General features: G+C 37.7%; 1 protein-coding gene across 5 annotated transcripts in view; it reads left to right on the forward strand.

The window, feature by feature from the left end:
• Positions 1–27,865, forward strand: part of ANKHD1 (ankyrin repeat and KH domain containing 1) — a 129,399-nt gene that overhangs the window by 88,125 nt on the left and 13,409 nt on the right. For all 5 annotated transcript variants that reach the window (XM_024247080.3, XM_063724500.1, XM_024247082.3 and 2 more), the window contains 12 exons: positions 3,433–4,191; positions 11,674–11,819; positions 11,975–12,086; positions 12,578–12,723; positions 13,689–13,831; positions 14,634–14,847; positions 16,478–16,653; positions 16,860–17,022; positions 19,663–19,758; positions 20,209–20,325; positions 25,464–25,638; positions 27,408–27,855. In XM_024247080.3, the coding sequence (XP_024102848.1) occupies positions 3,433–4,191; positions 11,674–11,819; positions 11,975–12,086; positions 12,578–12,723; positions 13,689–13,831; positions 14,634–14,847; positions 16,478–16,653; positions 16,860–17,022; positions 19,663–19,758; positions 20,209–20,325; positions 25,464–25,638; positions 27,408–27,855 (2,695 nt within the window). The remainder of the gene's footprint in view (positions 1–3,432; positions 4,192–11,673; positions 11,820–11,974; positions 12,087–12,577; positions 12,724–13,688; positions 13,832–14,633; positions 14,848–16,477; positions 16,654–16,859; positions 17,023–19,662; positions 19,759–20,208; positions 20,326–25,463; positions 25,639–27,407; positions 27,856–27,865) is intronic.

Consider the following 27,865-nt stretch of genomic DNA (forward strand, 5'->3'; position numbering starts at 1 on the left):
TTTGAGACGGAGTTTTGCTCTTGTTGCCCAGGCTGGAGTGCGTTGGCACGATCTCAGCTCACTACAACTTCTGCCTCCTGGGTTCAAGCGATTCTCTTGCTTCAGCCTCCTGAGTAGCTGGGATTACAAGCATGCGCCACCACACCGGGCTAGCTAATTTTACATTTTTAGAAGAGACAGGGTTTCTCCATGTTGGTCAGGCTGGTCTAGAACTCCCGACCTCAGGTGATTCACCTGTCTTGGCCTCCCAAAGTGCTGGGATTACAGGTGTGAGCCACCACACCCGGCCACCTATATTTCTAAATAGTACTTTATGATATCATTCACTGATACTAGTGAATAGATTTCTTTGTATCTGACACTGTAAGCTGTTTGAAGGAGATAGAACCCTTTTATTTTCTGGTATCTTATAATACTACTTACTACCTGTTGAAAATTTTGTTGCTAAAAGAATACTTGTCATAATCTCTGCCCAGAAAGTGTAGATGTTGCTTTAGTTTCTGGGACTAATTAGGCGACATTATCTGTTTTTCACCAATCTGTTTTATTCTTGATGTTATAGCTTGTGTTAGTGCTTTGATGTGTCTTTAGGCAATTCCACTAACTCCATGGCTATTTTGAGATGAACCACTTTTTATGCATCATTTTTGCCATCTTCCATTTTTAATGCTACATACGTTCTGGCCTTATAGTTTGTCTATTCATAAGTTACTCTCAGTAATCTTGTGTTCCACACTTCTTGGGTATTATTTGTTAACAAGATAGACAGGGCCATTCCTATCTGTTACAGTCCTCAAAATTCTACTCTTATTTTGGATTATACTATGTATAAAGATTTTAAATCTGTGAATGTCCAGTGGGGTCATAACATAATTACTAACCAGTCTGGTTAGTGTTGAACTCTTACCTAGTTTTGCTGAATCTTAAATACAAATTGCTTAGTAACTATACAAGGGTGTTTTGAAACTAATGGATGTTTAAAGGACCGTGAACCATTCAGTCTTTGTAGAACTTCTAAATGTACTTGAGTGATGTCATTGAATTTATTACATGACTGAATATTTGCTTGTTATTGCTGTGGATTTGTACCTTGCTATTTGTGACCATTTACCTTCCTTGTTGATTGTCATTAGGCACTTTAAACAAATACTGTAAATCAAAACAGGGACTCCTATATGGTCTTAGGAAAGTAATAATAAAATTAGCTCACAAATCTAATGGCTTTTGCTCTGAAAGAATAAAGTCTTTTTCCATCATTTTACTCAGATAGAAATATAAATTGAGGAAGGTTGAGGCTGGAGAATTACTTTAGGCCAGGAGTTCAAGACCAGGCTGAGCAACATAGCAAGACCCCATCTCTTAAAATTATATATATATAAATTGAATATAGACAGTGTACTTTGCAATTTAAGGAATAACTAAGCCTCTGAAAGTGATTGCAGTGATATTGAAATTGTGGTCATCTTAACCTTATTAAAGACAGTATGTAGGGGAAAAACTTAGACTTTTTTAGTAATGACATATGTTGCATATGTTTGAGCTACCTGCAGTTTTGAGATCTCTATTCTAGCAAAAAAGCAGATGAATCTCTAATTTTTTTTTCTTCAGTAGTTTTGTCACCCCTTTGAAATTCAGAACATTTTATGTCTCTAAATGACCTTTTTTCCTTTGGACTTGAGAATCATTTTGAATACAACGGATGATTTTATTTTAAAAATTCCCAAATTACCTATGTTATTCATATATGTTGACTGCAATTCAAAATAATAGATAACTTTTTTACCCAACTTTTTTCAAACAGCTTTATTGTTTAATTTATATACCATAAAGTTCCCTTGTTTTAAATGTACAATGCAATGAATTTTAGTAAATTTACAGTTGTGTAATCATCATCACTATCTAGTTTTAGACCATTTCCATCTGCCCAAAAAGATCTCTTATGCCTGTTTGCAATTGATCCTCATTTTCACTGTGATAACCTCAGGCAGTCACTACTGTCCCTGTCTCTATAGATTTGCCTTGTCTCTGTAGATTTGATATGAGTGGAATTACACAATGTGTGGTCTTTTGTATCTAGCTTCTTTCACTTAGTATAATGTTTTTGAGGTTTACTCATGTTGTAGCATGAATCAGTAGTTTGTTCCTTTTTGTTGCTGAATGGTCCTACTTTTTTTTTTTTTTTTTTGAGATGGAGTCTCGCTCTGTCGCTCAGGCTGGAGTGCAGTGGTGCAATCTTGGCTCACTGCAAGCTCCGCCTCCCGGGTTCACACCATTCTCTTGCCTCAGCCTCCTGAGTAGCTTGGGACTACAGGCACCCACCACCATGCCTGGCTGATTTTTTGTATTTTTAGTAGAGACGGGGTTTCACCGTGTTAGCCAGGATGGTCTCGATCTCCTGACCTCGTGATCCGCCTGCCTCTGCCTCCCAAAGTGCTAGGATTACAGGTGTGAGCTACTGTGCCTGGCCTAGTCCTACTTCTTCTAAACAAGATTAAGCCTTAGATTTGCCTCAGAGTAGGTATTGTGCATCAAAAAATTTATGTCCTTCATTTCATGTCCAGATGTTAGGATTATTAATATTGATAATTATTTTTCAGCTGATTTGTTATGCAGGAAGGAACTTAAGTGTAATTTAAAACCTTAAAATAATGTACATTGCCATTGTTTGTTAACATATACTGTCAGCATGAGTAACCCTAAATGGGAAGTCTGATTTTCTCCTAGGATCATTTATTGTTTCTCTCATAGGCAGAATTTACTTGAAGTGTTCATTTAAATGTAAGTTGTCCTTTGCATAGTAAGTTTAACAGTGTTCCAGTACAGATGTGTTAAAGGTATATTTAATGGAGAATTTTAGAAAGACATGTCTTGAAAAAACTGATTTCACATTATATTTCAATATAAGAAGAAAAATATTTTGACTGAAAAACACTATCCCCTACTTTGATCTGTAAGTTTTGGTCTTTTGCATTAACTCTGCATTGCTTGCAGAGTTAATATTGCTAAAAGAATGATTGTTCTAAATGGGCAGTTAACATTTCTGGTATTTTCAACGCTATTTTGATACTGCTTTAGATTTGGTGTTCTTTAAAAAGTCCAATCTAATCAGCAGAATTTTGAGATTCCCACTTCTTCGTTTTCCTTTCCCTGCCCCTGACTTAATTTCCAAAGTCCTCCTATCCTAAAGAGTAGATTTTTAAAACTTCACAGTTTTTGAATTAGCAACATCCTAGTTTGTGCTGCGTGAAATAGATGAGTATGGGCTTTAACCTGCCTAACACTGGTGTGACTCTGAACATTCATTCTATAACATTAGTTATAAGGGTTTTGGGAGGGAGGTCCGTGTGTGTGGGAGGGGAGGCTGGTTTTCTTTTTTTGTTTTTTCTTTTTTTTTTAGCATGGCACTCTTTCAAACATTTTTCATGTGCTTAGGTACATCCAAGCAGAAGTCCAGTTCCCTCCAGGTAGCAGATCAGGACCTACTGCCATCTTTTCACCCATACCAGCCTTTGGAGTGCATAGTAGAGGAGACTGAAGGCAAGCTGAATGAACTGGGACAAAGAATTAGTGCTATTGAAAAAGCACAGCTTAAGTCACTGGAGTTAATTCAAGGTGAACCTCTGAACAAAGATAAGATAGAAGAACTTAAAAAGAACAGAGAAGAGCAAGTCCAGAAGAAGAAGAAAATATTGAAAGAACTGCAGAAAGTGGAAAGGCAGTTGCAGATGAAAACACAGCAGCAATTTACCAAAGAATACTTGGAAACCAAAGGTCAGAAAGACACAGTGTCTCTACACCAACAGTGCTCTCATAGAGGAGTCTTCCCAGAAGGGGAAGGAGATGGTAGTCTCCCAGAGGATCACTTTTCAGAGTTACCTCAGGTTGACACAATCTTATTTAAAGATAATGATGTTGATGATGAGCAACAGTCTCCACCATCGGCAGAACAGATTGATTTTGTCCCAGTCCAGCCTTTATCATCTCCACAGTGTAACTTTTCCAGTGACTTAGGTTCTAATGGGACAAACTCTCTTGAACTTCAGAAAGTATCAGGTAATCAGCAGATTGTAGGACAGCCTCAGATTGCTATTACTGGACATGATCAGGGGCTGTTAGTTCAAGAACCAGATGGACTAATGGTTGCAACTCCAGCTCAGACGCTTACCGACACTCTTGATGATCTGATAGCAGGTGGGTTAAGAAATATATCTGTAATAATTTCTCTTTAATCTGTGTGCTCAACTTCTTTATATACCCCTCCAAAAACATAGACTTTGTACTTTTCCATTTTAGAACTATCTTTGTAAAATTACCCATTTCTCGAAGTCTTTTGGAAGTGAATTAACTAAGCTCAATAGCACTAACACACAAAAGTGTGTTTCCCCCTCTTCTTTTTTGTCATATTGCAAAGGCAAAGAAATAAAGTTGCCACAATCCTTTATTTTAAACCGTTGGTATCAAAACCACCATGTGCTGTGACTTGGGTAGGAGATCTCAAGTAGAATTTCTTTGTAGGCTTTAGAAGTATTCGTATAAGATTATACTTAAAATTTTCCTGCTGTTGATTTTCATGTTTGGAAATTTTAAATCACACAGCTTTTTTAATTTATAATTTTATTAGATCAACTTACATATTTCCAATTAAATGGGATGTTCAGAGAAAACTAAGTATTCCATATTATAATATTTGTGGTTAGAAGATAAGGTGCATTAAAATTATTGTCACTTGATGATTTGAAGATTGGGATTTTTGCATTAACTTTCTTAATGAAAGCACACAACCACACCCCCCCTCCGCCCCACACACACAGAAAAAAAGGCCTGATAACCTTGAAGTATATGTTTCTGTTTATTGTTGTGTGGAAAATTACAACTAGATATGAAATGAGGTGCACAAGTTTACTTTCCCTTTCATTGTCCTTGCAGCAGTGGGAAAACAGTGCAATTAATCATTTACCTTCCTAAAGATGGCTGGTGAATGTATCACCTCCATGAGAGCCCAGTTCAGAAATGCAGCCAGAATGGCTGTTGACAGTGGATGAAGACCAAGAACTAAGATGTAGCTGGAGTGATATTCAAAGGCAGGCCAGTCCTCTGTCTCTTGATTGCAACATTTTTTTCCTTACTGTTGTCTGTTGCCTCTTGTCATATTCTCCTCCCCTTCTCCCATCCCAATTATGCTATCTCAGTTTCCTTTCTTCTTTTGTGAGCCTTTAGTCTTCCTGATCTTTACTGAATCTTTTTAAATGTGGAATAACATTACTGAAATCAGGAATTTTATTGGGCATGTGTTTGACTTCCAATGGTTATAGAATTGTGATATTGCCTTTGAGGCTCCTCTGATATGTGATAGGTATCATTGTGCAGAGGAGGAATGTCTTAGTTTTCTTAAAGAAAATTAAAATTCTGGGAAATGTTTTAAGGAGTTAGGCTCTTTGTTCTTTAATTTGGGTTTTTATATCTTCAGTTGGTAGACACAAATTAACTTTGTATTATTAGCATTGAAAGTTGTTATAAGTTGTGAATAAATTCTTGTAGTTCATTTGGAATTCTAGTTTATAATCTGGGTAAAAACAGATTTTAGAACGTGAAGTATGATTACGAATAATAATGATGAAACTGGTGAACTGGGAATAACATTTTTAAGATGTAGTGTTCTGTAGCATTATAATGTTCCTAATTAAGTGCATAGTTTGCAGTTATGAAATCTGTGTTACTGATCAGTTCAGTTATGTTAGAACTTTTTTTTTTTTAAAGAATGTAGAAACAGCTCTAAAAGGAACTTGTAAGTGTTAAGGAACATCAAATTTTATTTCACTGAAGTATTTGTTAAATTAGTCTTTTACAAAGTTTGCATGAAACTTAGAAAATTGGCTTAGAAATTATCTTTTTATTAATATAAACAAAATTTAATTTGTGTTAGACATTAATACCTACCACATTGTACAATATGCTTTTTATTAATAAGTTTTAAATTTTAAATCAGCCAACAGGTACAAAAATTTTCTTCATGTAAAAATTTCCGTTTTTATGAAGGTTATGTGTTTTGAACTATATGGCAGCAATTATATTTTCTTTATTCAAGATGATATACCTGTCTTAAATTTAAATATTGTATTTTCCTAAGTCAGTTTGCCTTAATTTTCTTAGTTGAAGGTAAAATAAATAAGGCAAGGGTGAATTAGGTTAATACCTAATGCTGCAATTGTAAAACATATTAACATGTTGGTAAGATTATAGAGTAGGACAAATATATAATTAATTTTACTTAACTCTAGTTCTTACCACTCGTATTAGTAAAGGAGAGAATACTGTACATCTTAAAATTTACTTTAGAATTTTACTTTAGAAGTAAATTTTACTTCAGAAGAATTTTAGATGCATGATAACAATACATTTTACTTTTTAAATATAGGAGTATTATTTCCTTACTGCTATTCTTTCAAAATATTTGTTGTGATAAGTTGTTTATATAATTTATTAATGTTGCAACTTGATTAGCTGATTAACTTAGCCCTTTAGTGTGTTGTTTGATACGTGTCATACATGATGTAGTTCCAAACAGACTATATAAATTATTGATTAGGAACATGGTTCCTCAAGTCCTTCTGAAAGTGAGCATTGGGTTTTTAGCAGTTACCATAATAGCAAGTGATTCTCAAAGTTCAAATGTCTAGGAATATAAAGTAATTTAAAGAAATTCAAAATAGCTTTTACCTTTGAGCAGTTCTAGAAATACTTAGTAAAATTTTCTTTTTTTTTTTTTTTGAGATAGAGTCTCACTTAGTCGTCCAAGCTGGAGTGCAGTGGCTTGATCTCAGCTCACTGCAACTTCCGCCTCCCAGGTTCAAGTGATTCTCCTGCCTCAGCCTTCCGAGTAACTGGGATTACAGGCACCTGCCACCACACACAGCTAATTTTTGTATTTTTGGTAAAGACGGGGTTTTACCATGTTGGCCAGGCTGCTCTCAAACTCCTGACCTCAAGTGATCCACCTGCATCGGCCTCTCAAAGTGTTGGTTTTACGAGCGTGAGCCACCGTGCCTGGCCAAAATTTTCAATTCTAATGTAGAAAGAAGATTGGTTAAAAATCAACTAATATCAATTTATTTACATTTATTGAGCATTTACCATGCACCAACTTCTATGATAAATGCTAAATATACTTTATCTCATGGGCTAATTATAATAATACTTTAAATAAGTCCTTTTCCCACCTCTATTTTTCTGTTGAAAAACTGAAGCTGGCCGGGAGTGGTGGCTCACGCCTGTAATCCCAGCACTTTGGCAGGCAGAGGCGGGTGGCGGATCACTTGAAATCAGGAGTTCGAGACCAGCCTGGCCAACATGGTCAAACCCATCTCTACTAAAATACAAAAATTAGCCGGGCATGGTGGTGCATGCCTGTAATCCCAGCTACTTGGGGGACTGAGGCAGGAGAATCGCTTGAACCCAGGAGGCGGAGGTTGCAGTCAGCCAAGATCACACCACTGCACTCCAGCATGGGGCAACAGAGTGAGACTCTGTCTCAAAAAAAAAAAAAAAAAAGAAAAGAAAGGAAAAACTGAAGCTTAGGGAAATTAAGTTGCTAGTAAGTACCAAGATTCAAACTCAGTTCAGCCAAGTTTAAGAACCTTAGATGTAATATGCATGCATATGTGTCAACTTAAAGTTCTGATTTATCTTTAAGTATTGTTATTTCCATAGACTTCGAAATTCTATTCATCATTTCCCTTATTTTTATATTAAGATTTGATGTACATGTAAGTTTTAATACAGTTTTTGACTTTTTACTATGTTGTTACTATCATTGGCATCTTAATAGGCTCTTAAATTGTAATTTTAAAGTATCTTTAACTCTGTTTAGTGAATATAAGTTTAAGAATTAAAAAGTAATTAAGAAATCCTCTTAAGGAGATTTGCTATAAAATCTTTAAATAATTATTTCTAATTGACTGTAATATTTTATTTATAGATTTTTTTTTTTTGAGACAGTCTCACACTGTCATGTATCTCGGCTCACTGCAACCTCCACCTCCCGGGTTCAGGCGATTCCCCTTGCCTCAGCCTCCCAAGTAGCTGGGATTACAGGCGCCCACCACCATGCCTGGCTAATTTTTTTGTGTTTTTAGTAGAGACGGGGTTTCACTATGTTGGCCAGGCTGATCTCGAACTCCTGACCTCGTGATATGCCCGCCTCGGCCTCCCAAAGTGTTGGGATTACAGGCTTGAGCCACCACGCCAACCATAGGTTTTTATTTACATAGAACTATTTAATAAGGTCACCAATACATAAAACAGATGACAGCAATTAAATTTCTTAAAAACTCACAACAGCTGGGCACTGTGGCTCACACCTTTAATCTAACCAGCACTTTGGGAGGCCAAGGTGAGCAGATCATGAGGTTAGGAGATCGAGACCATCCTGGCTAACACAGTGAAACCTCATGTCTACTAAAAATACAAAAAAATTATCCAGGCATGCTGGCACGTGCCTTTAATCCCAGCTACTCGGGAGGCTGAGGCAGGAGAATCCTTGAACCCAGGAGGCAGAGGTTGCAGTGAGCTGAGATCGTGCCACTGCACTCCAGCCTGGGTAACAGAGCGAGACTTCATCTCAAAAAAAACTCACAACATATTTTATGTATACCTAGTATCAGTGAGATTTTTTAATAATAAGATTTATTATCTTCCATATTGCCTACAAAACTTTCTTCAACTTCATAAAAAGTCAAGTAACATACTGTACTTACTTCTTCTCTCACCTCATTTTAAAATAGTGGATAAATTATCAGACACAGTGATTCTGCACCTGTAATCCTAGCTACTTGGGAGGCTAAGGTGGGAGGATTGCGTGAGGCCAAGAGTTCAAGACCAGCCTGAGCAACACATAGAGACCCTATCTCTTAAAAAAAAAAAAAAAAAAGAAAAAGCATACCGTATAAGTTTAATTTGAATTATATATAGACGTTTGTGGTAGCAGTCTGTCTTGGTCACTTTCAGAGATATTTCATTCAGAGGTAGGAAATATTTTAGAATTTATGACAATGTCATAGTCTTGGTGTAATTTTCTCTTAATACAACCTTTATTCCACATGCACTTTTTAAATCTCTTGCTACTTTCTAGTTTTAGAACTTTTCATTTGTAATTAGTCCTGTTAAAGGCACTTGCTATGGAATGTTTCTGACTGTCATTATTACATGGAGTGAAAAAATGCTTCTAGGATAATGTAGTACAAAAATGTATAGTAATTATTGTAACAACACATTTTTGTTAACAAAGCTGTTAAATGCACAAAAGTACTTTTTAGAAGCCAACTCTGTGAAGAAGTTTCTTATCACATTCTGGCATAGCACTCTAATCAACTATTCAAAAAAATTTTTATATACCTGTTTTTCATAATAAAAAAAGAGAGAGATGAGATAACATAAATAAAATACTGATAGAAAAGTAGTTCTTTACTAAAGTATATGTTAATAATTGTGGGACCACTATTGAAGTCTTACTGTTAGAAAGGTTCTGTAACATATTAATCTTCAGTGTCTTGTTTTTTCAAGCAGTTTTCCAAACATATCAGCTATTTCGAGGAGGTGTAACAAAATAGTATCTGCTTTTAACTCATTGAATGACAACAATTTTTCATTATTACTATTATTTTTTTCTTGGCCACTTCTTCCAGGAAAAAAATGACAAAAAATTTTAAGGCTTTGTTTCCATTTTGCATATTCTTATAGGTGAAACAAACATATGTAACAATTATTCCTATTTGTAACTAAATAGTTAAATTATGTTATTTATGTGATGACAGAAGCTGGAGAAATTTGTATTGCCAAGATGGTTATATATGTTGGTGGGGATGAGCTGGGTAGCTCATGTAGAAATATATCTGGGCATCTTAAACTTTGCTCACTTATTTAAACTAGTAATCTACTAAACTGAGTCATTCACACTTGTGAATAGTATCTTTGAATGGGATCTAGTCATATCAAAAATTCTAGACAGAAAATATTTTCCAACACTTAAAATGCTTACATTTTTCTTTAAGTCCTACATGTTTTTGACTGACTTTTAATCTGGGTGCAAATGTAAGGTTATTGCCATCACTGATGCTTTGTTGATTTTTTTGTATATTATTACTGATTATATGTTTTTTTCTGAGTTTTTCCTTTCTTGAGTGAATAATGTTTTTATTTTTCAATACAATGAATAATAATAGACAATCCTATAAAATATCTGATAGTTACATCTATTGAGCATCCACCATTTGCTAAAAACATTGTGTTAAATGCTTTATATACAGTATCTCTTAGACTACTCACAACATCCCTGAGATAGGTCCTGTTTCCCCCCGTGGTCAAACTCCATCTCTTATGAAACATAAGAAATTTTCAGAGATATAAAATACATAATTTCTTTTAACTCAGTTTTCTTTTTTTTGAGATGGAGTCTCTGTTGCCCAGGCTGGAGTGCAGTGGTGCGATCCTGGCTCACTGCAACCTCCGCCTCCCAAGTTAAAGCGATTCTCCTGGCTCAGCCTCCCGAGTAGCTGGGATTACAGGCGCGTTCCACCACGCCCAGCTAACTTTGTGTTTTTAGTAGAGATGGGGTTTTGCCATGTTAGCCAGGCTGGTCCTGAACTCCCAACCTTCCTGACCTGAGGTGATCTGCCCACCTCAGCCTCCCAAAGTGCCAGGATTATAGGCGTGAGCCATTGCTCCCAGACTTAACTCAGTTTTCGAACCACATTTTGAGATCTCAAATAGAACTTCAATGTTCATTTTAAAAATAGTTGGACTTTCAGATACTGATTTTTAAACAAAGTTTCAAAATAAATATTGAATTTAGAAAACACATACTCCCTGCTATTTATGTGAGAAAACTTGAACTTGTCTCCCTCCCCCTCCCCGCCGCCTTTTTTTTAGATGGAGTCTAGCTCTGTCACCCAGGCTGCAGTGCAGTGGCGTGATCTCAGCTCACTGCAGCCTCCACCTCCTGGGTTCAAGCAATTCTCCTGCCTCAGCCTCCCAAGTAGCTGGGATTACAGGCATGTACCACCACACCTGGCTAACTTTCTGTTTTTTTAGTAGAGACGGGGTTTCACCATGTTGGCCAGGCTGGTCTCAAACTCCTGACCTCAGGTGATTCACCCGCCTCGGCCTCCCAAAGTGCTGGGATTACAGGTGTGGGCCACTGTGCCCAGGCCCCTTTTTTTTGAATTGTACACAGGATATTTTTATCTAATTGACTTTTTTACAAACTAAAATCTAGAATTCCTTTTATTTACTTTTATTTTTGGAAATTTTTTTTCCTCCCTGTTGGCAATGTAAAAAGCTACTATTTAATGCATGTGCACTAAATATCAGGTGCTATGTTAAGTATTTTATATGCATTGCCTCATGTGGTCTTTCCAGTAACCTTCCAAGGCAGGTACCATTATTATCCCCATTCTACATATAGGGAAAATTGAAGCTCAGAGAAGTTAAATTACTTGCCCAAGATCAGAAAGTCACTGTTGGAACTAATATTTAAATGTAGGTCTGTCTGATTCCAAAGCTTGTGATTTTACTATTACTATATATTACTGCTATGGAAATTTCTGTTTTTGTGTTTTTCTGTGTACAAATAACCTTCTCTTTTAAGTGGAATTTAGCAATATGAATATTGTTTTTCAGCTGTGAGTACCAGAGTGCCCACTGGTTCCAACAGTTCTTCTCAGACCACAGAGTGTGTTACACCTGAATCCTGTTCGCAGACTGCAAGCAATGTGGCTTCCCAATCGATGCCTCCTGTGTATCCTTCAGTTGACATTGATGCACATGTGAGTAGACTGCTTTATTTAAACTTATTTTGCACATTCTGATCTTCTTTGGAAAGGAAAATTATTCTGCATTTATTGTGAAAAGAAATATTATTTGCTCTTAAATTGATAACTTCTGTTAAAAAAAAATTTAACTTATTTTTTTCTTCTCCTAGACTGAGAGCAATCATGACACAGCATTAACACTAGCTTGTGCAGGTGGTCATGAAGAACTTGTATCTGTGCTCATTGCACGGGATGCCAAAATTGAACACAGAGACAAAAAAGGTAAATATCAATCAGAAATAAAATCCAAGTGTAGTTACATCAGAAAATAATTAACTTTTTTATTATTGATAAATAGTTCCTAAACTATCTCAGTGATAAGATGGATAAGCATATTTCAATTAGGAATATCCGGATTCATTATTCTGCAGAGCGAAATAATTCTCAAAAAATTAAAAAATTAGACTGTAGATCATTAGTGAAATAGAGCAAGTTGTGGTTGCCTTTGTTAATCCAAAGGTAGTTCATACAGAGGCATCAAAGTTCATTATGAGTATAAACTTTAATACTTTTTACTGACTTAGTTTTTTAATTAGGTGTTTATGGGTTTTTTGTCACTAACAAATTAGGGTTTAGAGCAGTTTTATGTTAACTCATTATCAGTGTCTGCCCTGAAGGATTTATTTTGCTAAAATGCTAGAGAATTGTAAACAGTGGCTTTAAAATAAAATAAAAAACATAAATTTGTTTAAGATTTTCATTTTCTGATTTAGGTTTCACACCACTAATCCTGGCAGCAACAGCAGGGCATGTTGGAGTTGTTGAAATCCTTTTGGATAAAGGTGGAGATATAGAAGCACAGTCTGAACGAACTAAGGATACTCCGCTTTCATTGGCATGTTCTGGTGGACGTCAGGAGGTGTGTTAATGTTAATTTTCATTTTGTAAATATTTTGCTTGTATTTGAAAATATGCATATGATTCGTATTTTAGCTACATGAATAAAATTTGCATGTATTTTATGTGTTTGTTTTTCTGAGGCAGGGTCTTGCTCTGTCTCCCAGGCTAGAGTACAGTGGTGCAATTACAGCTCGCTATAACCTTGAACTCTGGGGCTCAAGCAGTCCTCAGCCTCCCAAGTAGCTAGGGCTGTTTTGTAGAGATGGGGTCATGTAATGTTGCCCTGGCCGGTTTCAAACTCCTGGCCTGAAGCAATCCTCTCTCCTCGGCTTCCCAAAGTACAGGGATTATAGTTATGGGCCAGCATGCCTGGCCCTGCACGTATTTTAACATGTTCCATATACTTTCTGAGGAATGGGTACTTCTGTTAACTTTTATGGGAATGTAAATGCCCTTTTTTTTTGGCGGGGGGTTGTGGAGGGAACAGGAGGGTGGAGATGAGGTCTCATTATGTTGCCCAAGCTGCCCTTAAACTCCTGGCCTCAAGGGATCCTCCTGCCTCGGCCTCCCAAAGTGCTGGGATTATAGGCATGAGCCACCATGCCTGGCCATAAATCCCCTTTTAAAAAATCTGTTTCTTGCCCTTAAAGCCAAATAAAAATTATCTTAATCCTTACATTTATTCGGATTGAATGAATCACAATTCTAACACATATGAAATGCAAATTTATTGCCCAATAAATGGCAAATAGAAAGGGTAACATCTTGTTATTGCAGTATAATTGGGATTTCAAAACTCTGAATTCCTGAAATTGAATCCATTTCTCTAGTGTTGATATTTCAATATTTAGGGTCTAATGAAATGTAATTAAAATATCAGATATTTAGATAAGGAAGTTATAAGTCCTGTTTCTTTGTGTTTCCTTCATTATAAGTTGAGCCCTTGGTGTAAACTCTCTTCTCTATCCATATTTTACTTTGTAGGTGGTAGACTTGCTGCTGGCTCGAGGTGCAAATAAAGAACATAGGAACGTATCTGATTATACACCACTGAGTCTAGCTGCGTCTGGAGGATATGTTAATATCATTAAGATTCTGCTTAATGCTGGGGCAGAAATTAATTCAAGGTATTGCCTGTTCATTTTATTGTTCATGTTTTAGTAAGTGACTACTTTGGAATTAAATGTCTACCTCTTAACGTTTAGACAGATACATTTTAAATTAAGATAGTACTAAAGTTGCAAAGCCAACGATTATACCTATAATGTGTTTATAAGTAATCTCAGCTTATTTCAGTAATGTGGCTGCTTATAAAGAGGTCTCATTTCAAAAAGTATTTTTTTCTATGGCCTACCACCCTAAATGTGCCCAATCTCATCTGATCTCAGAAACAGTATTTTGTTATATATAGTTGGAAATTTATAATCCCTAAATAGGAATTACATTTTATTTTTTAAGTTATTTATTTTTTGAGATGGAGTTTCGCTCTTGTTGCCCAGGCTGGAATGCAATGGTGCGATCTCGGCTTACCGCGAACTCTGCCTCCAGGGTTCAAGCGATTCTTCTGCCTCAGCCTCCCAGGTAGCTGGGATTACAGGCATGCGCCACCACACCCAGCTAATTTTGTATTTTTAGTAGAGATGGGGTTTCTCCATGTTGGTCAGGCTGGTCTCAAACTTCCGACCTCGGGTGATCTGCTCTCCTTGGCCTCCCAAAGTGCTGGGATTACAGGCATGAGCCACCACGCCCGGCCGGAAATTGTTTTAAATTGTGACATTTTCTTATTCTTTATTATTGGTCGAAACAAGTAAAATCTATTCATTGATGTTAGAAACCTCTCTTTTTAGTGAAACCTTTTCATCTTTAATGCTTTTCTAAAATAATAGGCAACATATTATTTTAATTTTCTAAGCATGTTTCCCCCTTTAGGACTGGGAGTAAACTAGGTATTTCTCCCCTGATGTTGGCTGCAATGAATGGACATGTTCCTGCAGTAAAATTGCTGCTCGATATGGGTTCAGACATTAATGCCCAGATAGAGACCAATCGGAACACGGCTCTCACCCTGGCCTGTTTCCAGGGCCGAGCAGAAGTAGTGAGTTTGCTTCTGGACCGAAAAGCCAATGTTGAACATAGGGCAAAGGTAAGCATTTTTTACTTGTCACCTATTTCAGATACATTTCTGTAGAAAGAACATGGCATTTTAACGCAAATTGAATGTAATATTTTAAATTATCATAAATTAAAACTGATGCCAATGCAGAATTGAGGGATTATACTGTATAGTAGTGAGTGACATACTGTCACCATCATGACTTTTATTAAGGACAATGAAGAAGACAGAATTAGTACTTTTCCCAACCTCAGCCTTGAGTAGCTTTCTGTTAATACTGCAGCTTACAACTTTTGAATGTAGTAAGATTATTTTGTATTAACTCTTATACTGTACACTTTTAAAGAACTCCTTTAATGAGGCATGTGCTTATCATTGTAAAAATCCCAAGCAAAAATTTAATTCATAAGTTATAAAATTAGGGCAGCTAACATCTAATTTGACCATGGCAGATTTTGACAGTTTCATGACTATTTGGTATTAAGAAAATAGGAGTTAGTGGTGGCTGGGCGTGGTGGCTCACTCCTGTAATCCCAGGACTTTGGGAGGCCTAGGCAGGTGAATCACATGAGGTCAGGAGTTTGAGACCAACCTGACCAATATGGTGAAACCCCTTCTCTACTAAAAATACAAAAAATTAGCTGGACGTGGTGGCAGGCGCCTTTAATCCCAGCTACTCAGGAGGCTGAGGCAGAAGAATCACCTGAACTTGGGAGGTGGAGGTTGCACTGAGCAGAGATCATGCCATTGCACTCCAGCCTGTGCAACAAGAGAGAAACTCCATGCCACCCCCCGCCCCCACAAAAAAGAAAGAATAAAGGAGAAGTCATAAGATAATCTCCATAGATACAGGAAACACACACAGAGAAAAGAAAATAGGAGTTAGTATGTCATTGGCTTGAATTTCTTTGCTTAGAACTGCACGGTTCTTAGAACTCTGGAAAGATGTAGGTTGGGTAGAATTTTTAATAATTAGTCAACAGCGAATCTAGTGCTCATTTGAAATTGGAAAGATTTGACTGGAAATCTCGTACTTTTTCCCTGAAATTCCTTTTACTTCTTAAAGTTTAGTGCAACATTTGCATTCTTTTAATCTAAGTAATGAGGAAGTGTAGTTTTTCCGTGGCTTTTTACCACACAAAGAGAAATGAGTCTTTCCTGTCATTCAATTTGTCTTTTTCTATTACAAGTATTCATTGTGTGCCACTTATCCATTAAAAGTCCTAGAGATATCTGTGTTATTTTGGATAGTACCAGTAGGAAATGTCCTTTGAAAAAATGTTGGAGACTAACGTACCAAAGGCACATATGCAAAAAATTTATAAAGTGATTTTAATCTAGTTATTTTTAATATCTCTATTCATTGTGCAAAGAAATTATCTGAGTAAATTCATAAAAGTATAGAAGTTACAGAATTGTTTTTAGCATGAGATAACATGTTTTAAGTTCATTCTAGCACGTCTGAATCTAACAATATCTACTGCTGTTTAGTAAAATTCAAGGCAAAATATTGCTTAGCTCTTTTATGAGAGCTAATCAGAACTAGAATTGTCCTAAAAGTTAATTGCTTCAGTTTTTTAAAGAAATTATGTAGCTTAGTTTTGGTCTATGGAATAGTTAAAAAAAGAAATTATGTTGCATAATTTATTGGTTTAAACAGACTGGTCTTACCCCCTTGATGGAAGCAGCTTCTGGAGGGTATGCAGAGGTTGGAAGAGTTCTTCTAGATAAAGGAGCAGATGTTAATGCTCCCCCTGTGCCTTCCTCAAGAGATACTGCTTTAACAATAGCAGCAGACAAAGGTCACTACAAATTTTGTGAACTCCTGATTCATAGGTGAGTACTTTTCTATTATATGTAGAACTTCTCATGGTCATTTTCACTTTTCAGAGCTTTTAAAGTTAATAACATTGTTTTACTTTATTGACATTGTTAAGAAAAGATTATTTGCAAGTTATTTTGTAAAAGAAGAAGATAGAGAAAACTAGAAAAAGCCAGCCACTTCTTACAGGAAACAAACTATTAATATGCCTTGTTTACAGGGGAGCCCACATTGATGTTCGTAACAAAAAGGGAAATACGCCACTTTGGCTGGCATCCAATGGAGGTCATTTTGATGTTGTGCAGTTGCTAGTGCAAGCAGGTGCTGATGTGGATGCAGCAGATAACCGGAAAATCACACCTCTCATGTCAGCATTTCGCAAGGTAATTTGATATGGGGGAAGAAAGGTCAATTTTAAGCCAATTCTAAGTTAAAACCGTGTGAGAAAGATAAGTTTATCTTGGAGAATTGAGTATATTTCCATAGAAAAATCACTGCTATCTTTCCATTCTTTTTTTTTTTTTTGAGACGGAGTCTTACTCTGTCACATAGGCTAGAGTGTAGTGGCATGATCGCGGCTCACTGCAACCTCTGCCTCCCAGGTTCAAGCGATTCTCCTGCCTCAACCTCCTGAGTAGCTGGGATTACAGGCGTGCGTCACCATGCCCGGCTAATTTTTGTATTTTTAGTAGATATGGGGTGTCACCACGTTGGTCAGGCTGGTCTTGAACTCCTGACTTTGTGATCTGCCCGCCTCGGCCTCCCAGAGTGCTGGGATTACAGGCTCCCGACCTTATCTTTCCATTCTTTTGTGGCCAAATCTAAGAGCTATGTGGTAGTTCACTATAAGCAACTTGGTTGTTAAATCACTTGGTGTCTTGACTATTTGTGATATATTGTTCATAAAATAGAAGATTTAAGAAAAACTATTATATGCAGATGGATTTTTTTCTGCCTAAAGAGGAACAAAAAGGAGTAGACTTCCATAAAAACTTACTGTATCTTCTGTGTGTGTGTGTGTGTGTGTGTGAGTGAAACAGGGTCTCAGTCTATCAACCAGGCTGGAGTGCAGTGGCATGATCATAGCTCACTATAGCCTCAACCTCCCAGGCTCAAGTGATCCTCCCGCCTCAGCCTCCTGAGTAGCTGGGACCACAGGTGTGCACTACCATGCTCAGATTTTTTTTATTTTTATTTTTTGTAGAGACGAGGTCTTGCTATGTTGCCCAGGCTGGTCTCAAACTCCTGGGCTCAGCGATTCTCCCGCCTCTACCTGCCAAAGTGCTGAGATATGGGCGTAAGCCATGCCTCTCATATATCTTAAAGTTCATGCCCGGCCTCTCATATATATTAAAGTTCACTTATCTGCTATATTTTTAAAAGCCTTCCCATTGGTATAGCTTCCCAAACTATAAACTACTTATTAGGGCCTGTAAAGACCTGCATAATAAGCTTCATGTCAGCCTCCCCAGACAAATCATTTATGCTACTATCCCCTTTTGCTCACTGTGTTTTCTAGTTAACTGGCTTAGAATGCACTAAATTTTCAACTGCCTCAGGGCCTTTGCTCACTGGTTTTCTTTTCCTGAAATGTTTTCCCTTGCTGTTCACCTAGCTCACCTCTCTACTCATCTGTTAGCTCCAATTTTACATGTCACTTCTCAAAGAGTATTTCCCTAACACCAAATCTGAAAAAGGTCCCTCTGTTTCTCTTTTATAGTTGAGTTTTGATTTTCCTTATCCCAATTTGTAATTATATCTTCAAACATGTACTTACCATTTTAATGCCTGTCTCGCCAACTAGACTGGTAGGTCCATGAGGACAAGAGTCACGACCATCTTTTTCAGCACTGTTTATATACCCAGTTGTTTAGCACAGTGCAATTTACATATAGTGAAATGCGTGAATCTTAAGGTATGTGGTTTACTTTTGATAAATGTATACATACATGTAACCCATACCCCATAAACATGTAAATTATTTCTGTAACCCTAGAAGGTTCCCTCTTGCCCGCTTTTAGTCACTTCCCTGCCCCAGAGGCAAGCATTTCTCTGATTTGTATCTCCATCACACTAATTCTTAAGAATGTTTTAGAACCTTAGTAGGAAGGGAAACTATGCAAGCTTGGTTACATTAAAATAGATATGCTGGCCGGGTGCGGTGGCTCATGCCCATAATCCCAGCACTTTGGGAGGCCGAGTCAGGTGGATCACCTGAGGTCAGGAGTTCAAGACCAGCCTGGCCAACATGGTAAATCCCCGTCTCTACTAAAAATACAAAAATTAGCCAGGCGTGGTGGTGGGCGCCTGTAATCTCAGCTACTCTGGAGGCTGAGGCAGGAGAGTTGCTAGAACCCGGGAGGCGGAGGTTGCAGTGAGACGAGAGCGCGCCATGGCACTCCAGCCCGGGCAACAGCAGCGAGACTCCCATCTCAAAAAAAAAAAAAAAAAAAAAGATATGCTTAGAATTGATTACAGATCTTTCAACCCTTGATAATGGCATTTAGAAAGTGTTTTATTTAGATTCAAGTCCTAAGGCTCAGAAAGTTGTGATAGTCCACCTTGTTTAGTTAGTGAAGTAGAGGCGAAGTAAGACTTTGAAATTTAAAAAAAAATTATTTTAGGACTCATTTCCCTTTTACACTGAGGTTAATTTTACATCACCAATGTTTGTTTAATTGATTTATTCTAGGAGATACTGTTTTTCTACAAAAGCTTTTTCTACTTTCAGTGGGATTAAATTCAGGAGAAATGTCATCTAGTCCACCGTCCATTCCTGAGCATACATTCTTGTTTTTATGCTTTTCTTTTTATAAGTTGAATGCTGATCTTATTTTTATAATTTTAATTTTAAGCTTAATATTCTATTTGGAAGTATTTGCCTTTTTATTCTTAAATTGGTAGGCATATATGCAAAATCAAGGGATTGTTTTGTAATTCTTTTGTTTTACTTTCTTTTATTCTTAAGAATAATAATTTTTCTTTTCATGCTACCTTGTCTAAGATTGTTGTACTTCTTATAGGGTCATGTAAAAGTTGTTCAATATTTGGTAAAGGAAGTAAATCAGTTCCCTTCTGATATAGAATGCATGAGATACATAGCAACAATTACAGATAAGGTAAGTTTAATATGCTACTGAAACACATTTTTGTTCTTTGTGGAATGATATGCCAAAGTGTGCAGTTAGGAACTTGTTCTTTTTATATTCTGAAAGGTTGGTCACCTGATCTCTTTATGCTTTCGTTTCTCCATTTGCAAAATAGAGGGGTATAATACTTTTGATAAACTATTTTGAGATTTCTACTGTGGACCATAGTCACAGTGACTACACTAAGGTACTAAACCATTAGCCTAATGAGAAGGCTTCCTAAGGACATGCAGGTTTTTAGGGAAATGGTGTCTTATTTTTGTGAAAGATTGATACATGACTGGACTCAAAGGATAACTTAATTTGGTTTAGTGACTTTTCAGTTTGAGCTTTAACCTCTGGACTTTAATGTGCTCATCAGCTTAAGTTTTATTTGGCCTCTTTCATTATATATTTACATAATTCTATTTCCTGCTGTAGGAACTGTTGAAAAAATGTCATCAATGTGTTGAAACCATTGTGAAGGCTAAAGACCAGCAAGCCGCAGAAGCAAATAAGAATGCGAGTATTCTTTTAAAGGAACTTGACCTGGAAAAGGTGAGTGGGAAAAATAATTTTCCTTTTTAGAAATTAGTGAGGGTGGGGGCCGGGCACGGTGACTCACGCCTATAATCCCAGCACTTTGGGAGGCCGAGGCGGGTGGATTACCTGAGGTCAGGAGTTCAAGACCAGCCTTGCCAACAAGGTGAAACCCTGTCTCTACTAAAAATACAAAAATTAGCCAGGCGTGGTGGCACACCCCTGTAATCCCAGCTACTCGGGAGGCTGAGGCAGGAGAATTGCTTGAGCCCGGGAGGCAGAGGTTGCAGTGAGTTGAGATTGTGCCACTGCACTCCAGCCTGGCTGACAGAGCGAGACTGTCTCAAAACAAAACAAAAAAAAGAAATTATTGAGGGTGGGCATGGTGGCTCACACCTGTAACCCCAGCACTTTGGGAGGCTGAGCCTAGGAGTTCGAGATCAGTTTGGTCAACATAGAGAGGATGGCCTGAGCCCAGGAGGCAGAGGTTGCAGTGAGCTGTGATTGTGCCACTGCAGTCTAGCCTGGGTGACAGAGTGAGACCCCGTCTCTACAAAAAAAATTTTAAAAAACAGTTGGGCATGGTGGTACATGCCTGCAATCCTAGCTATTCAAGGAGGCTGAAGTGGAAGGATCACTTGAGTCCAGGAGGTCGAGGCTCCAGTGAGCCATAATTACACACTGCAGTCCAGCCTAGGCAACAGATTGAGACTCTATCTCTATTTAAAAAAAAAGGAATTGCCAGATGTCATGGCTCATGCCTGTAATCCCAGCACTTTGGGAGGTTGAGGAAGGTGGACTGCTTGAGCCCCAGAGTTTGAGACCAGCCTGGGCAACATGGCAAAACACCATCTCTACAAAAAACAAAAAATTAGCCAGGCATGGTGGCAGGTGCCTGTAGTCCCAGCAACTTGGGAGGGTGAGGTGGGAGGATGGCCTGAGCCCAGGAGGCAGAGGTTGCAGTGACCTGTGATTGTGCCACTGCCCTCTAGCCTGGGTGACAGAGTGAGACCCCATCTCAGACAAAAAGAAAATCTGCTAGAATAAACTTGTCACCTGTATGACCAATATTCTTAACAATATATGATTCAAAGAAAATAGGTAATAGATTCTTGAACCACCATCAATTTTTTTATTCTGCCCTGTCATTCAAAAAAATATATTTTGAGCCCAAATATAAGGGAAGGACTAGATTTTGAGCAAGATCCCAATTTACGGCTGGGTGCGGTAGCTCACACCTGTAATCCCAGCATTTTGGGAGGCCTAGGCAAGAGGATGGCTTGAGCTGAGGAGTTCGAGACCAGGCTGGGCAACATAGTGAGACCTTGCCTCTACTAAAAGTTTAAAAAATTCACCGGGCATGGTGGTGCACACCTGTAGTCCCAGCTACTCAGGAGGCTGAGGCGAGAGGATCTCTTGGGCCTGGGAGGTTGAGGCTGCAATGAGCTATGATTATGCCACTGCACTCCAGCCTGGGTGACAGAGCAAGACCTTGTCTCAAAAAAAAAAAAAAAAAAAAAAAGGTCCTGTCTGGGCGCAGTAGCTCATGCCTGTAATCCCAGCACTTTGGGAGGCCGAGGCGGGCAGATCACCTGAGGTTAGGAGTTTGAGACCAGCCTGGCTGACATGGAGAAACCCCATCTTTGCTAAAAATACAAATATTAGCTGGGTGTGGTAGCGCATGCCTGTAGCCCCAGCTACTTAGGAGGCTGAGGCAGGAGAATTGTTTGAACCCAGGAGGCAGAAGTTGCAGTGAGCCAAGATCACGCCACTACACTCTAGCCTGGGTGACAGAGCTAGATTGTGTCTCAATAAAAAAAAAAAAAAAGATCCCATTTTACCAAATGACATCATTACTGCTTAAGTGGTTTTAACATTGGTCTGCGAAGAAATTTAGTAAAGCATTGGAAATCATATGTTTATTGTAAGATCTGGTTACAAGTGGTTTATTAGATTCCCAATTAAAGACTATCCAGTATCCTAGGATGTGTGCTATAATGGAAAAATTAAAACAAACAAACTAAAACATTGCCTTTCTGAGGCTCAGTCTGCTTACCTGGAAAATGAGAGTGTTGATACTGAGTTTGGAAAGTATATTAAAAGAAAAAACATCATGATCAAGAAGAGTTGTTCTAGGAATGCAAGAGATAGCGTAACATAAAAATATTTTGTTGATAATTAAAGGAAGAGAAAAATATGATTATTGAGAGATGCTAAAATCTTGACAGCAAATTTTGGTTTAAAAAAACTTCGTAAGCTAAAGAGAGAAGAAAAGGTTGCTTACAATCAATCATTGAGGAGAAAAAAAGATAACTTATCCATAATAAAAAATGATCATGTGAACAGGCAATTCACAGAAAAAGAAATACAGGCTGGGCATGTGTGGTGTCTCATGCCTGTAATCCCAGCACTTTGGGAGGCTGAGGCAGGAGGATCACTTGAGACCTGCAGTTCAAGACCAGCCTGGGCAACTTAGTGGGACCCTGTCTCTACTTAAAAAAATAAATTAAAATAAATTCTATAAATGGGAAAGAATCATTTTTGTAATAGCTTCTTGTCAGGATTTTTACAGTGAAATTTATCAGTCTTTTTGTAAAGATCATGAGAGTTGCATTTTAGGCACATAAATAGATGCCACATAAATTTTTTTTAAAATAGTATTAGTGAAATTCACTCCACAAACCATACAATTTACCCATGTAAAGTTACATAATTCACAGTTGGACACAGTGGCTTATGCCTGTAATCCTAGCACTTTGGGAGGCTGAAGTGGGCAGATCACGTGAGGTCAGGAGTTCGAGACCAGCCTGGCTAACATGGTAAAACCCCTTCTCTACTAAAAGTACAAAAATTAGTCAGGCATGGTGGTACACGCCTGTAATCCCAGCTACCTGGGAGGCTGAGGCAGGAGAATTGCAGGAACCTGACAGGCGGAGGCTGCAGTAAGCCAACATCGTGCCACTGCACTCCAGCCTGGGCGACAGAGCAAGACTCTGTCTCAAAATAAAATAAATAAAGTTATGTAATTCAGTGGTGTTTAGTATATTCACAGAATTGTACATTTATCAGCACAATTTTGGAACATTATGACTATCATAAAAAGAAACCCTGCACTCCATAAATATCATATTCCCATTCCCCCGCTGCGATCCCTGTGTCCTAGGTAACTGCTAATCTACTTTCTGTCTGTATAGATTTGTCAATTATGGACTTTTCACATAAATGGAATCATACAATATTTGGTCTTTTGTGGCTGGCTTTTTCACTTAGTGAAATGTTTTCAAAATTCATCCATGTTATAGCCAAAATCAGTACTTTATTTCTTTTTATTGCCAAATACAAAAACAATTCTATTCTGTAGATATACCACATTTTGTTTATCTGTTTATCAGTTAATGGTCATTGGGTTGCTTCCACTTCTTGGCAATTATAAATAATGCTCAATGATTGTAAGCAACCTTTTCTTCTCTCTTTAGCATACTACGTTTTTTTAAACTAAAATTTGCTATCAAAATTTTATCATCTCTCAATAATCATACTTTTTCTCTTTAATTATCAACAACATATTTTCATGTTAAGCTATCTCTTGCATTCCTAGCATAACTCTACTTGATCATGATGTTTTTTCTTTTAATAATGCAATTATAAATAAGTATACAGTTTTTGTATGAAAATGTTTTTATTTCTCTGGAGCATGTACCTATGGATGGAATTACTGAATCATATGCTAGTTCTGTGTTTAACTATTTGAAGGATTGAAGGAGTGCCAGATTATTTTCCAAAGTGGCTGTACCATTTTACATTCCTACCTGCAGTGTATGAAGGTTTCAATTTCTCCACATCCTCACCAATATTATTATCTGTCTTTTTGATTGTAGCCATCCTAGTGGGTGTGAAGTGAATATTTTGTGACTTGGATTTGATTTTCCCTGATGGCTAATGATATTGAACATCTATCTTTCTCTGTGCTTATTGGTCATTTGTGTATTTTCTTTGGAGAAATGTCTATACAGATCCTTTTTCTATTTTTAAAAAATAGCTTTATTGAGGTATATTTGACAAATAAAAATTTGTGTATATTTAAAATGTATAACTTGGTTATTTTTAATTAATTTTTTTCTTTTTCCTTTTTTTTTTTTTTTTTAAGAGACAGGGTCTTACTGTGTTACCAAGGCTGAGTGCAGTGGCATGATTATAGCTCACTAGAGCCTCAAACTCCTGGGCACATGCAATCCTCCTGCCTCCCAAGTAGCTGGGACTACAGGCATAGGTCACCATGCCTGGCTAATTTTCTTATTTTTTTACAGAGATGGGATCTTGCTATATTGCCCAGGCTGGTCTCAAACTCCTGGGCTCAAACTCCTGGGCTCAAGCAATCTTTCCTCCTCAGTCTCCCAAAGTGCTTGTATTACAGGCGTGAGCCACCATGCCCAGCCTGCATATAACTTGATGCTTTCATAAGCATCAAGTTATATGTTTTTTAAATGGACTGTCTTTTCATTCGTGAGTTGTAAGATTTTTTTTATATATTATAGATACAAGTCCCTTACCAGTTGTATGATTTGCAAAAATATTTTTCCCATTTTATAGGTTGACTATTTACTTTTTTTTTTTTTTTTTTTTTGAGACAGTCTCACTCTGTCGCCCAGGCTGGAATGCAGTGCCATGATCTCGGCTCATTGCAACCTCTGCCTCCCAGGTTCAAGTGATTGTCCAGCCTCAGCCTCTCGAGTAGCTGAGACTACAAGTCCGTGCCACCACACCCAGCTAATTTTTGTATTTTTAGTAGAGATGGGGTTTCGCCGTGTTGGCTACATTAGTCTCGAACTCCTGACCTCAGGTGATCCACCGACCTCGGCCTCTCAAAGTGCTGGGATTACAGGTGTGAGCCACCACGCCCAGCTGATTTTTTACTTTCTTGATGAGTCCTTTGAAGTACAAAAGTTTTTAATTTTTTATAAATTTATAAATTTTTTAATTTTTTATAAACAATTTTTTATAAACTGGTGTCCAGTTTATTTTTTCTTGTTGGCATTTATAAATGTGTTTTGAGAGTAACATCCATGGAAATCCGTGTGTATCATAAAAATATCATTTCATTCTTTATTTTACATTACTGCCTTCTTGGTAAAATTATATACCTGCATTATTTCCAGTCAAGAGAAGAGAGCAGAAAGCAGGCTCTTGCTGCTAAAAGAGAAAAAAGAAAAGAAAAGAGAAAAAAGAAAAAAGAGGAACAGAAAAGGAAACAGGAAGAAGATGAAGAAAACAAACCTAAGGAGAATTCAGAACTACCAGAGGATGAAGATGAAGAGGAGAATGATGAAGATGGTGAGAAACAAACCATCTGAATTAACGATAAAATTCTCCTTTGTTTATCAACTTCATTTTGAGTGCTCTTTGCTCTAGTTAACTCTAGTTAAACATTTGATTACTTTATTAATCTGAAATGGACAATGTCTTTTATAGTAAATATTTCTAAGTGTTTTGCATTGTAAATTAATGCAGAGAAACAAGAGGGAAAACAAGCACATAATTTGAATAAATTCAGTTGTAATTTAAGTCACCTTGTAAAACACTGCATATATACTAAAAGCAATACAGTAAGAAGTTTGCCACCTTTTTTTGAGATTCTTCTCTAAGTCTTCCTCTCCTGATTAGAAGTACAGTTTCTCAGTTTATTTTTAGCTGAGATTCAGGCTCAAAGATATAGAGGCCTGAAATGTCAGTAGGGATGGGTTTAGTACTCTCAGAGTTATTTATTGTACTGTCTGGCAGTGCTTGTAGTAGGCAAATAATTTTGTTCCACTTGAATTCTAATTCTAAAATACTATTTGAAAAATGTCCTAAATTCAAACTATATTGTGGTTTGGGTTCATGAGACTAGAATTCAGAATATTAAGAATATTGGGCCGGGTGCAATGGCTCACACTTGTAATCCCAGCACTTTGGGAGGCCGAGAGCGGATCACGAGGTCAGGAGTTTGAGACCAGCCTGACCAATATGGTGAGACCCCGTCTCTACTTAAAAAATAAATAAATAAATAAAAATAAAAATAAAAATGCAAAATTAGCCTGGGATTACAGGCGGGGTGGCACATGCCTATAATCCCAGCTACTCAGGAGGTTGAGGCAGGAGAATTGCTTGAACCTGGGAGGCGGAGGTGGTGAGCCAAGTTCACGCCATTGCACTCCAGCCTGGGTGACAGGAGCAAAACTCTGTCTCAAAAAAAAAAAAAAAAAGAATATTAAGAATGTTGCTAGTATGTGTGTCCTATGCCACCTTAGACAAGAAAATATAATATTTTATATTTGTTCTAACAACAAATATTTATTAGGCTAACAAGAGCAAAGATTTTTTGTGTGTGTTTTTTTGAGGTGAGGTCTCCCTCTGCCACCCAGGCTGGAGTGCGGTGGTGCAATCTCGGCTCACTGCAACCTCTGCCCGCCAGGTTCAGGTGATCCTCCCACCCCAGCCTCCCAAGTAGCGGGGACCACAGGTATGCACCACCATCCCCAGCTAATTTTTGTATTTTTTGTAGAGACAAGATTTCGCCATGTTGTGCAGGCTGGTCTTGAACTCCTGAGCTTAAGTAATCAATCCACCTGCCTTGGCCTCCCACAGTGCTGGAATTACAGGCATGAGCCACTGCACCTGACCACAGTAAAAGATTTCTTTATTTCAGCCGGGCGCAGTGGCTCACACCTGTAATCCTAGCACTTTGGGAGGCCGAGATGGGTGGATCACGAGGTCAGGAGTTTGAGACCAGCCTGGCCAACATGGTGAAACCCCGTCTCTACTAAAAGTACAAAAATTAGCCGGGCATGGTGGCGCACGCCTGTAGTCCCAGCTACCCGGGAGGCAGAGGTTGCAGTGAGCCAATATCTCACCACTGCATTCCAGCCTGGGCGACAGAGCAAGACTCCGTCTCAAAAAAAAAAAAAAAAAAAAAAAAGATTTCTTTATTTCTTAGTGAATACTGGTGAAAGGAAAATATGATGTAAAAGACTGAATTATTATGAATTATCAAATATATTCTGTCAGAATTTGTTTTGAGATCTGTGACTCAGTATGATTTTTATTCTTCTTAACAATTTCAGTGGAGCAAGAAGTTCCCATAGAACCTCCTAGTGCAACCACCACCACCACGATTGGAATCTCTGCAACATCTGCAACATTCACAAATGTGTTTGGGAAAAAAAGGGCCAATGTGGTGACAACTCCCAGCACCAATCGGAAAAATAAGAAGAACAAAACAAAAGAAACCCCTCCTACAGCACATTTAATTTTACCAGAACAACATATGTCTTTAGCCCAACAAAAGGCAGATAAAAATAAAATAAATGGAGAACCTAGAGGTAGTGGTGCAGGTGGGAATAGTGATTCAGATAACTTGGACAGCACAGACTGCAACAGTGAGAGTAGCAGTGGTGGTAAAAGCCAAGAGTTAAATTTTGTGATGGATGTGAATTCCTCTAAATACCCCTCACTGCTCCTTCATTCCCAAGAAGAAAAGACAAGTACTGCTACTTCCAAAACTCAGACACGGTAAATTTTT

This window comes from Pongo abelii, chromosome 4 (genome assembly GCF_028885655.2).
Source record: "Pongo abelii isolate AG06213 chromosome 4, NHGRI_mPonAbe1-v2.0_pri, whole genome shotgun sequence".
Taxonomy (NCBI): domain Eukaryota; kingdom Metazoa; phylum Chordata; class Mammalia; order Primates; family Hominidae; genus Pongo; species Pongo abelii.